This window comes from Hemiscyllium ocellatum, chromosome 6 (assembly GCF_020745735.1).
Source record: "Hemiscyllium ocellatum isolate sHemOce1 chromosome 6, sHemOce1.pat.X.cur, whole genome shotgun sequence".
NCBI classification, from domain to species: Eukaryota; Metazoa; Chordata; class Chondrichthyes; order Orectolobiformes; family Hemiscylliidae; genus Hemiscyllium; species Hemiscyllium ocellatum.
This window is the reverse complement of record NC_083406.1, coordinates 108,303,569-108,319,866: the sequence shown is the minus strand read 5'-3', so window position 1 is coordinate 108,319,866 and position 16,298 is coordinate 108,303,569. Positions and strand designations below refer to the sequence as shown.

The window sequence follows — 16,298 nt, the reverse complement described above, 5'->3', positions numbered from 1 at the left end:
CATTGAAGGCAGTTTAGACAAGATTCATTAAATGCACTTACAGTTGAGTGTTTATTAACTGAACTAATCATTTTGGATATCTCAATCTAAAAACTGGTTAAAGTTTACCAAATCACATGTTGCACAGTTACTGATGTTTTCACTATATAATGCAGAGGGTTTATTTTCTGTAGGATGCTGGTCAAACCTCCAACTTACAGTGAACCCACCTGTCGTGTCAATTGGAGATAAAGTTACACTGACATGCACATACTGTGGACCGAAAGTGCTGACACCCCGAATAAAATGGCTGTATGATGGATTGTCTATATCGGACACTGGGGCTGTAAGCATCAGCAATGACGGCCAGTCTCTTGTTATTTCGCGTGTGGATCAGGAGCATCTGAAGAAGTATGGATGTAGTTTGGCCAAAAAGGAATCAATAGTTTCTGAAATATGCCTGGACATAGGTAAAAAGAAAATTCAAATAATAGTATTCAAGAATTTACACAAATGTTAATGTGTTTTTGGTTTGGAATCACTAGGAAATGTGGCTACACTTCCCACTAGCATACATACAGTCATTGAGTCATAGAGCTGAACAGCATGGAAACAGACCCTTTGGTCCAACTCATCCATGCCGAACAGATATCCTAATTTAATCTAGTCCCATTTGCAAGTACTTCGCTCTCCTCCCTCTAAACCCTTCCTATTCATGTACCCATCTAAATGCCTTTTAAATGTTGTAACTGTACTAGCCTCCACCACTTCCTCTGGTAGCTCATTCAATCCACGCATCACCCTTTGTGTGAAAATGTTGCCCCTTAGGTTACTTTTAAATGTGTTCCCTCTCACCTTAAACATATGCTGTCTGGTTTTGGATTTCCCCACCCTGGGGAAAAGACGTTGGCTATTCACCCTATCCATGCCCCTCATGATTTTATAAACCTCAAGAGGTCATACCTCAGGCTCCGATGCTCTATGGAACATAGTCCCAGCTTATTCAGCCTCTCCCTATTGCTCAAACCTTCCAACCATGGCAACATCCTCATAAAGCTTTTTGAGCCCTTTCATGTTTCACAATATTCTTCCTCTGGCAGGGAGACCAGAACCATGTGCAGTATTCTAAAAGTAGCCTAACTAATGTCCTGTTGAGCCACAACATGAACTCCCAACTCCTACACTGACCAATAAAGGCAAGCATACCAAACGTCTTCTTCACTATCCTATCTACTTGTGACTCCACTTCCAAGGAATTATGAACCTGCACTTCAAGTTCTCTTTGTTCAGCCCCAAGGACCTTATCATTAAGTGTATAACTTCTGCCCTGATTTACCTTCCAAAGTGCAGCATCTCACATTTATCTAAATTATATGCCACCTATCACTCCTCGGCCCATTGGCCCATCTGATCAATGTCCCATTGTACTCCAAGGTAACCTTTTTTGCTGTCCACTACACCTCCAATTTTGGTGTCATCTGCAAACTTACTAACTATACCTCTTATGCTCACATCCCAATCATTTATATAAATGACAAAAATTAAAGGACCCAGCACCGATCCTTGTGGCATTCCACTGGTCACAGGCCTCCAGTCTGAAAAATAACCCTCCACTACCATCCTCTGTCTTCTACCTTTGAGCCAGTTCTGTATCCAAATGGCTAAGTCTAGCTTTATTCCATGTGATCTAACCCTGCAAACCAAACAATACAGCCCTCAGTCCTTGTGGCTGAGTCCCCAGAACAGAAGGAGCATTGGGGTCAGCTAATGAAATGAGAATTGTCAGCACCTTTTTAAATGTGCATTGGGATTACATGCCATCTAACTCAGCATCCAGTGACAAAAACAGAAATACCTTGAAAAGCTCAGCAGATTTGGCAGTTTCTGTGGAGAGAAATCAGAGTTACCATTTTGGCTCCAGTGACCCTTCCTCAGCATCCAGTGAGTCCCCTGCCCCAGCCTTCTCCATGTATAGTTTCATTTCCATTAGCAGTTCGAAGTACCAAATCATAATGATCTCCTTATATGCATTGGGGTAGAATGGTGGCTCAGTGCTACCTCACAGTGCCAGGGACCCAGGTTCAATTCCAGCCTTGGGCAACTGTCTATGTGGAGCTTGTATGTTCTCTCTGTGTCTGGATGGGCTTTCTGCCACAGTCCAAAGATGTGCAGGTCAGGTGAATTGGCCATGCTAAATTGCCCATAGAGTTAGATGCGTGAGTCAGAGGGAAATGGATCTGGGTGGGTTACTCTTCAGAGAGTCGGTGTGGACTTGTTAGGTGAAAGTGCCTGTTTCCAAACTGTAGGGAATCTAACCTCATCTGCAGATATTAAACCCCAAATATTAAATACCCTTGAATTAAAATGGTACATGTAAATATATGCAATTTACTTGATATTTCTGCTTTAAAAATCATTTTCAACATATTGGGATGAACTTTTACTCTGCAATAGGATAAAATGGGTGATGTGAGTTGTTTTCATATTTTCATTACTTTTGCTCCATTTTTTTTCTGATAAATGTTACTACACAATCAGAGGAGATCAGAGTTGACTTCGCTCAATAAGTGTGCCAAACTTTGGTTGTCAAATGGGTCAATGGATAGCAAACATGAATGAGTTTAATGATTGTGCATTGGAGCATAGGAATAGAGGAGGATCAGGCCATTTGGCCCATCAAATATGCTCCACTGTTCAATAAAACCACAGATGATCATCTACTTCAATGCCATTTTCCTGCACAATCCCATTTCCTGGAATCAAACCTGGGTTCCCTGGTGTTGTGAGGCAGCAGTGCTAACCACTGAGCCATCATGCCCCACACAAGAGAATATATCTGATTGTTTTGTCTAAATTACAATTTTTCCTGGCAACCCACACCGTTTACATCAACAATCCAAATGACAGTACAGTTTTGGTTTGTTCTTGTTCAAAAATCTAAAGTTTATTTAATTGTTTCAGACCTTGATTTTCTTGATACCACAATGCTTCCTGGAGATTATGATTACCCAGCCAGTACATCCGTTCCTTTTATTACTTCTGAATCAACATCTACATTGACCACCCAAGAAACTACCACACAAGTGATAACAACACATGAGATCACAAATGCCTCACAGATGATGTGGAACGATGTAGAATGGATGCAGGGCACATCCCCTGAGACCACTAGTCTAAGAACTGAAAGTTATCCGACCACAATACAATCGACAATAAAAACGGATGAAACTTCTGATCCATGGAGTGAAGACTTGAATCAAGATCAGCTGGGGTCAGCTGGAAGAGACTGTCCAGTTGTGGTAACAAATGGTGGTCCAAGTCACCTTCCCACATATATGTGCATCATCCTCAGTGGAATTCTGCTACTTTTAATCATCATGCTCCTTATCCAGCGCTTCAAAGGATACTGCAAACGTAAATATGTTCTTCTTTTGAAATGTAACAAGTTGGTTTACCATCTGGTTTAATCTAAATGTGCTAGTTGTACGTTACTGGGCTTTGCAGAAGCAAGATGGTCTTGCTCTCTGCTTAGCAAGTTAGTCTTAACCAGGGGAGCAGTGGAGAGTTGTGATTGACTTGCAGGGGGTTGGACATGGGGTGGTGATGGAATCAGTCATGACTGACAATCCTGATTTTATTTAGTAATGCTTGTTGGAAAGTGAATGTTTGAACTTTGTGTGAAGACAACAAAGTTGTGGCAATATTGACTGACTAGGCAGATGATGACATAGTAACCCACCACTAAACACACGCACACACACACACATATATATATATATATAAATGAAAAGCAGAAAATGGTCGTTTGGCTGCTCTGCAGTTTAATAAGACCATGGCGATCTGATTGTAACCTTGAATCCACATTCCTGCCTACCTTGATATCCTTTCACCCTGATCCCTTATTGATTAAGAATCTATCCACCTCGGCCTTAAAAATATCTAGGACATCCTTAAGGTGAGAGGAGAGAGACTGAACAAAGACATGACGGGCAAATCTTTTACACAGAGGGTAGTGTTTGAGTGGAATGAACTTCCTGAGGATGTGGTGGATGTGGATACAATTACAATGTTTCAAAGAGATTTGGATAAATACACAAACAGGAGAAGTTTGGAGGGAGACAGGTCAGGAGCAGGCAGGTGGGGTTAGTTTAGATTGGGATTATGTTCAGCATGGACTGGTTGGACCGTAGGGTCTGTTTCTGTGCTGTATGACTCTATGACTGTTACCACCACCTTTTTAGGGAAGAGAGGTCCAAAGGTATACAGCCATCTAAGATAACTTTTATACTATCTTATCTCTTTCTTGAATGGCCAAACCCTTAATTTTAACTCCTAGTTCAGGATTTTCCCATAAAATGAAATATCCTTTCCACATTCAACCTGTCAAGACCCCTCAGGATCTTATATGTTGTGACCAAGTGTTCTTTTACCCTTCTAAATGCCTACAGTTAAAAGTCTGGCTTGCCCAACCTTTCTTCATCAGACAACCTCCCTGTTCCAGATATTAATCATCTAAGCTTTGTGTAAAATGATTCCAATACCTTTAGATCCTACTGTAAATGAGATTTCCAATACTATGTACAACACTCCAGATGTGATCTTATCAGTGCCTTGTATAACTGAAACATAACCCCCTACTTTAGAATTCAATTCACCTTCCAATAAGTGATGACATTCTCTTAACTTTCCTCATTAATTGCTATGTCAGCATGCTAAGCTTTCATGATTAATGCATTTAAATAGACATTGTGAAACATCATAGTACATAGAGATATGGGATCTTGTATGGATTCACAAAAAATTAGTCTGCAGGTACAGGAGGTAATGAGGAAGGTAAATGTAATATTGGCTTTACTTGAAAGGGGAAGTGGGGAAATATTGCTAGAACAGTACAAGGCAGTGGTGACACCACCTTCTGTTGAAGGGCTTTTGCTTGAAATGTTGATTTTCCTGCCCTACAGATGCTGCCTGACTTGCTGTGCTTTTCCAGCACCACACCCTTGACTCTAATCTCCAACATCTGCAGTACTCACTTTCTCCCAGTGATGACACCACATCTGGTGAACTGTACACAGTTTTGGTCTCTTTATTTACAGAAGGATATGCGTGTCTTGGTAACAATTCAGGCAATATTCATTCTATGACAAATTCTAGGCATATCTTAGAAGAAAGATTGAGCAGATTCAGCCTCTTCTCATGGTAGCATGGAGGAGTGAGAGGCGATGTTGTTGAACCAGACAAGATTCTGAGGGGCTTATGCTTAAGTTTCCTCCTTAATTGAAACCAAGAGCTGGGAGCACAATTTTATAATGAGGGGCTTTCCATTTGAGACAGAGATGAGGATGAGTTTCTTCTGTCAGATTCTTTGAAATTCAATTCCCCTGTGAGTTGGTGGGGAGTGGAGGAGGCCATTGCTACATTATTAAATGAATTCAAGGCTGAGTTAGATAGATTTTTGATCTGTAAGGGGTTATGGGAGACAGGTTGGAATGTGGAGTTGAGGCCAAGATCAGATCTAATTGAATGGCACAGCAGGATCGATGGATTAACACCCTGCTCTTGTTCCTATTTCTTTTGATCTTGAAAAGATGATGGGAAGAAGATTTAAAAAAAAACATGCAACACAGGTGCTAAAATTTTTGCTGTCTTCCCTTAATGACCTGAAGGTTGGTTTCACAGACAATCCCTCCACCACTCCCTGCCTCAAAATCTAAACTGCATAAACAATCATATTTACATTGTTCCTTTGGGATTTTTGCTGAATCACAGATAATTGGGAGAATCCATACAGGAGTTCAGGAGCATTTGTTTATGTGAAATATATTCCAGGGTGGTGCCTGCCATTAGAACAACCATGATACAATTAATTTAATAATACGATTGATTTCCCAATTGCTTACTCTAAGACCGGTTTTTGCTTAGATTTTTATTTTTCCTTCATGGTATGTGGACATTGCTGGCAAGGCCAGCAGTTATTGCCTACTCCCAGTTATTCAGAGGGAAGTTAAGAGTCAACCACATTCCTATGTGTCTGCAGTCACTTATAAGCCAAGATGGTAAGGATGGAAAATTTCTTTCCTGAAAAGGCATTGGTGAACCAGATGGGAATTTTCACTGATTTTGGTTAGAAGTTTGAGCATGGATTTAGTGAACATCTAATACCTATCATGTGCTCTAGTATGATGTGATATGATTTGAATTTTTTTCAAGGTAGTGATTAAAAGTTTTGAAAACTTATGAAGGTAACTTTCAACTGTGGGGTTTAACCAGTGGTATTAGATCAGCTAGTCCATTACACATACTTGTCCATTTCCCATTCCATTTAATTCTATTGTGATGATCAATGTGTTAAATGCTTGTTTCACTCCACACTCAAATTGGTATTTACTCCACAAGAAGCTTACAAAACCATTATGAATTTATGACATGTTACTGCTTTGAAAAACTAAGTTTTGACTTTGTCTATATGGTGGTATAAAATGCTAATTATAAACCTTGGTTACCTACTCAACTCACCAAATCTGTTGTATGAGTAAAGTATTGATGAACAGAACCAAGTCAGTCTCACAAACATATTTCAGGTATTTGTTTCTTGTTCTTATTTCAACAGATGGAACCCATGACCTGGAACACAATGCAAGGTACAATCCAATGTAACTTTTCACACAGACAAACTTTGTCACATGATTCTTGTTTTCATGTGTTTTATTTTTGCAGATTGGATAGGCAGCAGGATAAATGACAACATTCAGGGTCATGAGGACTAAATTTAGTAAAATGTCAGAGAGTATTGTTCCTATAGAGAATCATGGACGTCTGGAACTGGCACTGGAAGAATGGTAAAAGACATTCATTCAAGGACAAATTACTCTTCTTACTGGTCCTATCTAGAGAAAATAATGTCTATATTAATCAAAACTGTTCTTAATTTAATTTGTCAAAGTTCAAGCCACACATACACAAAATAGATTAGAATGATTAAGCCTCACAAGTTGAATTTTTCAATCCTGATCATAATGATATCCCTTAAACTTTTCCCCAAATACTTAAATTGGATCATGAAGATAGTTCAGTACTACATGCAATGGTAAAGGTAAAGTTACCATAGTCTTGCCAGAGAGAGACAACTGATGGTGGTTTAATCTGAAGATCACCACACCTTGTGGAAAGGGAGAAGTTGAGAAAGAGTCCTTCATGGTAACCTCAGCTGTGGCAGGAATTGAGCCCACACTGTTGGTGTCTCTCTACATTGCAAATCAGCTGTTGAGCCACTGAGCTAATTGTTTATATGCAATGGAGGGGTTTTTTTTCTAACCCAATGTCTTTGACTAAACTGCATGATAGTTGGTAAGAAAAAAAAATAGTATCAGGGACATAAGGCTCTATCTTGCCTTTTCCCACTCAGTAATTAGCATCTTGAAGTGTGGGATAACATCCTTTCTTTGAAGTCTTGGACTGAACAATTGGCGACAAATCTATCTGGTACATAGCATTGTACTTGGATTGAAAATATTTCAGAGTTGAAAGGTGTGGTGCTGGAAAAGCACAGCAGGTCAAGCAGCATCCAAGGAGCTGGAGAGTCGATGCTTCGGGCATAAGCTCTTCATTATTTCTGGTGAAGGGCTTATGCCCAAAATGTCGACTCTCCTGCTCCTTGGATGCTGCCTGACCTGAGGTGCTTTTTCAGCGCCACACTTTTCAACTTTGACTTTCCAGCATCTGCAGTCCTCATTCTCTCTCCTTGAAAATATTTCAAACTGGCTAGTATATCTTAGGCAGCCATATTTTTTTTTAACCATATTGCTTAAACATGCTTTGGCATTTGAGAAATGAAATTCAGTGTATGCGCAATGAAATGGCCACACATTGCATTGTGAATTTTGCTGTGAGACCTATGTTGGTTTGACTATTGTGAAAGGGGTGGCATCGCTGTCCACTGTTTACAAGGCAAATTATGACAACAGACATCTGATCTCAAGAAGTCCCAACTCATTGGCAGGGCTGAGACTTGGTGTATTGGCGTACAGCATTATGCCAAGTGAGGTGAGGCTTGTCAGTGACCTTGTGAGTCCTATCTATGGAGTCTCAGCCAGAGAAAATGCCTGGACCCCAAAATTAACTTTGTGGCTTAAATTTTTGTAATTGCATTGCATTTTTGCTCAAGGGGTTGAGAGGGGCATAACCACGAGGCTAGGAACTGTCTGTGGGTGGTGGTGAGTATCCTGGCCACACAGTGCAGTCTGGTGTCAGAATATGTCCAGAACTGGCATTTGTGCATATCTGCTCCATGCTAAATATGTGCACCTTTGCTGATTCCACAAACACGTTACTTGACAACATTTGAATAATTTATATAATTACAATTTGAATTGAGTCAGACAAATATCATCGGGAATCTCTATTAGTAGCTAAATGCTAGTGCAGGGTTTTACATTGCTATTTACTTTCATGGTGTTTAAATTTCTTTAGCATTTGGAAAAATTCTCATTTCCAAAAATTATTATTGCAGTGATCCAGTCAACTGTGATTCCTCAAGAGATGGAATGCCACCTGGTAAGGAAGAACAAAGCTGATCTAATTTTTCACTTTCGTTTTCTTGAGAATGCCTTGCTTTGAAAACAATATCTCATTTTCTTCCTTCCTGAAGCCTACGTGCATGCTGTATGTATGTTGAGAAATTACCTCACCACAGATTGGCTCCATTTGGCTTTGAAATCAGATGTTTGAAAGTCTGTGAGGGCACTCCAATGTGACTACCTTTAATTTTAAGAAATAAGGATGAATAAACTACACACCTACTTGCGTCTGAATCTCCATTCAATACAATCAATGCTAATTCATCAACATCAAATCTACTTTTCCACCTGCTCCTCGGGTCCCATGATATGTGAGAAACTAAATATCAGTACAGTCCAGTCCTAAATTACTTCAGTGATGTAGCATTCACACCCCTCCGGGATAGACAATTCCAAAGATTCACAACTGTGGGTGAAGAAATTTTACTTTATTACAGTTTTAAATGATCAACCCCTCATCCTGAAGTTGCTCCCTATTCTAGATTCCCTAGCAAGGGGAAACAACAATACATCATGGATATGAGAAATCTGAAAGATAAACACTAAATGCTGGAGAAACTTAGCAGACTTTTTAGCATTTGTGGAGAGGGAAATGATCAGTGCTTGAAACCAGTCTGACTCTTCATGTGTTGACCATTTTTCTCTCTCCACAGATATAGGCAGCTGTCCTGTGTTTCTCAAGCAGTTTTGAATTTGTTTGAAACAACTACTGTATCCATGATGTGAACCTTCATTGTATCATCTTAAAATAATTTATAGAGGCCAAACTTTTACACAGTGTTCCAGGTGTAGTCTCACCAAATTGTAGCAAGACTTCCTTAATCTTGTACTCTCGTTCAATCTCCCTGCATTAAGGCCATCCTCCTAAAAGCTTGTACATCTACTAACTTTCTGAGTTCCTTTTACACATACAAGTTTCTCTGCACAGCAACATTTAAATGTTTAATGCTTTCAATAAGTATTCTGCTTTTTTATTTTATTTGCAAAGTTTCCCACATGAAATTATCTACTACCATATCGTCTATTTACAATCTATTTATATCTCTTCTGTCCTTTATGTCTTCCCGACAGCTTATATTTCGAATTACCTTTGTACTGTCAAAAACCATAAGTAATGCATCTAAGTCATTAATATGGATTGTAAATTGCTGAACTCTCAGCTCTCTTTCTGACATTCCCACTAGTTACAGCCTGAAGACATGAAAAATACTCAGTTTATCTCTGATTTTTCCTCCGTGTCAATCAATTATCTCTTTATCTGTTTTATGACCCAATACATTACCTTTAAGACCAAAAGTCCTTATCTTGCTCACTGGTCTTTTGTGTCACATCTCACTGAATGCCTTTTGGAAGTCCAAGAATACTACATCTACCCTTTATCTTTATATTAGTTTACCAATTAGGATAATTGGTAAATTCTCCCTGTACAAGAAGGGTAATAGGGATATTCCGGGTAACTACAGACCAGTGAGCCTGACGTCTGTAGTGGGTAAGTTGCTGGAGAGGGTACTGAGAGATAGGGTCTATTTATATTAAGAAAAGAATGAGCTTATCAATGATAGGCAACATGGTTTTGTGCGGGGGAGATCATGCCTTACCAACTGAATAGAGTTCTTTGAGGAAGTGACCAAGTTGATGGATAAAGGAAGGGCTGTTGATGTCATATATATGGACTTTAGTAACACATTTGATAAGGTTCCCCTTTGTAGACTAATGGAGAAAGTGAAGTCACATGGTGTGCAGGTTGTTCTAGCTAGGTGGATAAAGAACTGGTTGAGCAACAGGAGACAGAGTAGTAGCTGAAGGGAGTTTCTCGAACTGGAGAAAGGTGACCAGTGGTGTTCCACAGGGGTCAGTGTTGGGGCCACTGTTGTTTGTAATATACATAAATGATCTAGAAGAGGGCACTGTTGGTATGATCAGCAAGTTTGCAGATGACACAAAGATTGGTGGAGTAGCAGAAAGCATAAGGGACTGTCAGAGAATATAGGAGAAAATAGATAGACAGGAGAGTTGGGCGGAAAAGTGGCTGATGGCTTTCAATCCAGACAAGTGTGAGGTGATGCATTTAGGCAAGACTAATTCTATAGTGAATTATACAATGAATGGACGAGCCTTGGGAAAAGTTGATGGGCAGAGAGATCTGGGAGTGCAGGTCCATTGTACCCTGAAGGTTGTTGCACAGGTGGATAGAGTGGTCAAGAAGGCATTTGTGTGCTTACCTTCATTGGATGGGGTATTGAGTATAAGAGCTGGCAAGTCATGTTAAAATTGTATAAGACGTTGGTCCGGCCACATTTAGAATACTGTGAACAGTTCTGGTCACCACATTACCAAAGGGATGTAGATGCTTTGGACAGGGTGCAGAGGAGGTTTACGAGGATGTTGCCTGGTATGGAAGGTGCTAGCTATGAAGAGAGGTTGAGTAGATTAGTTTAGATTACTTACAGTGTGGAAACAGGCCCTTCGGCCCAACAAGTCCACACCGACATGCCAAAGCGCAACCCACCGAGACCCATTGCCCTACATTTACCCCTTCACCTCACACTACGGGCAATTTAGCATGGCCAATTCATCTAACCTGCACATTTTTGGACTGTGGGAGGAAACCGGAGCACTCGGAGGAAACCCATGCAGGTTAGGTTTATTTTCACTAGAAAAAAGGAGATGGGGGGGGGGGGACCTGACTGAAGTTTACAAAATCATGATGGGTATAGACAGGGTGGATAGAGACAAGCTTTTTCCCAGGGTGAAGGATTCAATAACGAGAGGTCATGCTTTTGAGGTGAGAGGTGGAAAGTTTAAGGGGGATACACGTGGCAAGTACTTCACACAGAGTGTGGTGGGCATTTGGAATGCTTTGCCAGCAGAGGTGGAAGAGGCAGGCACGGTAGCTTCATTTAAGTCTGGACAGATGCATGATAAGGTGGGGAGCAGAAGGATACAAATGCTTAGGAATTGACCGACAGGTTTAGAGATTGGTTCAGGCTTAGAGGACCGAAGGGCCGATTCCTGGGCTGTAAATTTTCTTTGTTCTTTGTTCTTTGAGAAAGTGTAGACAATTTAATGCCAGGAATTTTCCTCAGATTCCCTCTAAACCACTTAGTCCTCACCTAAAACTTATGCCCCTGGTCTTAGACGCGTCTGCTATGGGGAAAAGATTCTCACGTTCTACCTTATCTATGCCTATTATAATTTTGTACAGCTCAATCAGATCTCCCCTCAGCCTCTTCTGCTCCAGAGAAAACAAACCTAGTCTATACAGTCTCTCCTCATAACTGAGACTTTCCATCCAAGACAACCTCCTGGTGAATATCCTCTGCACCCTCTCTAATGCAAACATGTCCTTCCAATAGTGTGATGGCCAGAACAGCACACAGCATACCATCTGTAGTTGAGCTAATGGTCAATAAGTTACAAAAAGACTTCCCTGCTCATACATTCTATGTCCCACCTAATGAAGGCAAGTATCTCATTTGACTTCTTCATCATCCTATCTTCCTGTGCTGTCCTGTGCTGGACCTATACATCAAACTCTGTTTGTTCCTCAGTACTCTCTAGGGACTTCAATGTGTAAATTCTTCCCTTATTAGAACTCCCAAAATGCATCACCTCACACTCATCAGGATTAAATTCTGTCTGTCGTTTGCTCTGCCCAATTTATCAAATGATCAATATCAGACTTTAGCCTGAAACCATCCTTCTCCCTATCAACACCACCACCAATTTTTGAGTCATCAGTTAGCTTAGTTGACTGAATGGCTGGCAAGTGATGCCAATGGTATAGATTCATTTCCCACACTGGCTGAAGTTACTATGAAGGATTCTTCTTTTCAATCTCTCCCCTCACCTGAGGTTTGGTAACCCACCAAACCCACCAGGTTAAACCACCACCAGTTGTCTGTCACTAATGAGAGAATAGCCCTATGGTCTGTAGGACTATGACAATTTTACCCTTTTTATATAAACTGCAAACAGTTGAAGTCCCAGCACTGATCTGGGCATCTCACTTGTTACGTTCCGCTACCTAAAAGAGATGTGTTGTTGGCCAGTCACTCCTCTATCCAAGCCAATACACTAGCCCCTGTAACATAGGTTTTTATTTTCTGCAAGAACCTTTGATTTGACACCTTCTTTAATGCCTTCTGGATATTAAAATATAGTACAGTCAGTTCTGATATAAAGCAATAATTCCATTCTTGTGCGATCTCGTTTATAAGAAATTCATGCAATAGCTGCGCTATTTAAACTAATGGGGCCGGAATCGCATTACGGCCAATATAGGTAAGGAAAGTTTGTGTTCTACAAATAGCAGTTTAAATTCTTCAATTGTGTTAAAGTCAATTTGCGAATTGAAGAAACATGTTTTGTCGCAAAACCAATTGTACATCCATTGGCTTCCCTTTATCTGCAGCACATGTAACTTCCTCAAAAATATTATTTCTTTCTCATAAACCATGTTGATTCTGCCTGATAACTTTGTACTTTTCGGAGCAGCTTGCTATAACTTCTTTAATGATAATATTAATTAAAAATGTCAACTTGATTTGGCATACTAGATTTTAGATACTTTAAGATGCTACATAAATCTGGTCTACAAGATACTTCTCCACTAAGGGAAGCAGGTCATTCTTGCTCACTGTATCCAAGCCTTACATTAATTTGTCCCCTTTGATTAAGTCAGCCACTGTCACCTCTGGTCTAAGTAAAACAATCCTACTCTATCCAATCCTTTTTCATCATTGCAATTTTCAAGGCCTGATAACATTTGTGTAAATCTCCTCCATCTCTACAGCAATTATATCCTTCTTGTAATTTGATGACCAGAACTCCAGCTGTGCTGAACTCACGATTTACACAGTTCTAGCATTACATCTCTGTTTTTATATTTAGTTCCTCACCTAAAAGTATCTCACAAACCTTGTGTACCACATTGTTCACCAGCCCTAGTGTTATGGACCAGGCTAGACCCCCTTCAAAACCTTTCAAGAATGTGGCCCAGACCCTAACTTTGTGAGTTATTTTGAGCAGGTGTAACACAGATATCCCAGGAGGGATGCAGATAGTCAATCCACTTAGTTTTAAACAAAACAGAATTTATTTACAAGATTGCTGAATGAAGCACGAATGTGGGCGGCACGATGGCACAGTGGTTAGCACTGCTGCCTCACAGCGCCTGTAGACCCGGGTTCAATTCCCGACTCAGGCGACTGACTGTGTGGAGTTTGCACGTTCTCCCCGTGTCTGCGTGGGTTTCCTCCGGGTGCTCCGGTTTCCTCCCACAGTCACAAAGATGTGCGGGTCAGGTGAATTGGTCAAGCTAAATTGCCCGTAGTGTTAGGTAAGGGGTAATTGTAGGGGTATGGGTGGGTTGCGCTTCGGCGGGTCGGTGTGGGCTTGTTGGGCCGAAGGGCCTGTTTCCACACTGTAAGTCTAATCTAATCTAAAAAAAAGAGAACAGAATACAGAATAACTTAACTTATCTGAAAACCCAAAAGATTATCCCAATTCAATGATGCTGTTCCAAACACCTGCAACCATCCCCGTAAACACTCCTTGGCACAAAAAGTAAAATCAAACACAGGGTCTTACAGGAGAGTGGTCAGAGAGAGTGTACCAGCATAGACCTGCTTCTTTGAGTCCAGCAGCTTCAAAACACTGCAGTGCTAAAACCCCAACCAAATCAGTGAGAAGCTGAACTGGGAGAACTGGGTACTCCCCTTTCATCGTACAAGTGTGTTTTTTAAACTTAAAGTGTGTTGCCTGAGGTAGTATCTGTTATCTGTAATCAAATTGGCCCTAAAACCCTTCAACTTAGACTTTTCAGAGTCTGTATCTTCTATGACTTCTCTGAAAAAAAAACTAAGGACAAGATAACCTTGTTAAAGGAACAGCATTGTCACACCGAGCACCTCCTTTACCACATTATCTACATTCAGGAACCTGTGAGTGCACTCCAAAGTGTTTCATTTCCTCTTGTTCACCCTATATTCTCCTGTTTATTGTATATTTCCTTCTATGTTAGCCCTATGTTAATGCATGACCTTACATTACTCCAGCTGAATTCCATTCGTCACTTTTCCACCCAGGAAACCAAACCACTGATATCATCCTTCTGTCGACAATAATCCTCTTCACTGTCAACTATCCTTCCAGAATTTGTGTTGTCTGCAGATTTCCCAATCCATATTTCCCATAGACCTCCCATATTACACGCTTGATCCAAAAGTTTGTCAAAGGTTCTACAAGGTATTGCTCCGTTAAACTTTCCAGAATATCTTTGCCAATTTTACCTATACCTAGTTACCCTTGAGAACACTCTAGTGAGTTGCCTTCTTGAATCACTGCAATTCATTGTTGTCAGTATACCCATAAGCACTGTTAACAGAAGAGGGAGATGTTCATTGCCTGCAATTGACACAGATATTTCTTGATCGAGAGTGTGGTGCTGGAAAAGCACAGCATGTCAGACAGCATCCGATGAGCTGGAGAATTGACTTTTCGGACACAAGCCCTTCATCAGCTTGTGGGTTGGGACTGAGAGATTAATGGGAAGGGGGTGTTCCTTGCCACTTTTCAGTCCAAGCCTCAATGTTATTGAGCTCTTGCAGCAGGTGGACATAGAATGCTTCACTGTTTGTGGAGATAAAAATGGAACTGAACTCTCAATAATTATCAGTGAGCTGATGACCACTTATGATCTGATGATGGAAGGAAGGTCATTGATAAAATGACTGAAAATGTTTTGGGCCTGGGACACTATTTCATGCAGCAATGTAAAATACAAAGCTTAAAACCCTGTGTGATTAGTACAATGCTTTTGCTACAAGCTCTAATCATTTCTGGCTGTTTATGGGGAAATACCTTACTGTGTGGGGAAGTACTTCTCCTACCAATGCAACTGTGATTACAGCTGATGTTATATCAGATTGGTGTTCAAAAACTCACTCCAGCTGCAGTGTGTATGGATTTTGCATTACAGGTATTATACTCCTTACACACCACAATGTTGTATATTAAAGTGAACTGTCATTCACTGATGTTATGTTTTCAATAAGTTGCATCTCTCTTTGTTGTTTGCTTTTTTGAAAAGATACTCAAGATCAATGTCTTGTCCAGACAGAAAGTGAAGATGGTGTCACTGGGATGGCTGCAGAAGGCATTAATGGTGATTATAATTACATCTGAAAAAATTAACTGTGTAGTTCATTATTTACACAACTTTACTTGTCAAAATTCTTTCATTCTAGACTCATTTGTATTTTCAAGTTCATATTTCTCTTTTTATTTGGTTTCTCTCTCCCATTCATAACTATAATGGCGAGAGAGACTTGCTGCCCAATACTAATACTCTTATGCCCAGAAGAGGAAGAGGACAGACTAGGAGACAGTTTCCTTCCAAATACTTCACAGTGAGAAAGCTCCAAGTCATTCAAAACTGACCAGATAGTTAATTGAATAAGATGATGGTCAGCTACTGTGACAGTTTCCTACACTTAAGCAACATATAAGTTTGTGATCTTGGTTCATACATTATAAATGACAATTGGGTGAAGGAAAATTTATGGCATAACCTTAAGCTGTCTTTAAAGAGAGGAAGAAGTTAAAACAGAGATTGGAAGCTCAAGCAGCATCTGGTTCTTGCTATGCCACAACATGAAAACATCTTTGTTTTATCCCATTCTGATGTAAGATCATCTCGACCAGAAGCATTAACTATTTCTCTTAGATGCCACCTGACTT

At 40.3% G+C, this 16,298-nt stretch overlaps 1 protein-coding gene across 1 annotated transcript in view; it reads left to right on the top strand.

The window, feature by feature from the left end:
• LOC132816855 (uncharacterized) overlaps positions 1–16,298 on the top strand; it is a 46,130-nt gene that overhangs the window by 12,854 nt on the left and 16,978 nt on the right. The window contains exons 3-7 of the mRNA XM_060826838.1: positions 174–449; positions 2,941–3,393; positions 6,590–6,620; positions 8,489–8,532; positions 15,649–15,723. Of these exons, the coding sequence (XP_060682821.1) occupies positions 174–449; positions 2,941–3,393; positions 6,590–6,620; positions 8,489–8,532; positions 15,649–15,723 (879 nt within the window). The remainder of the gene's footprint in view (positions 1–173; positions 450–2,940; positions 3,394–6,589; positions 6,621–8,488; positions 8,533–15,648; positions 15,724–16,298) is intronic.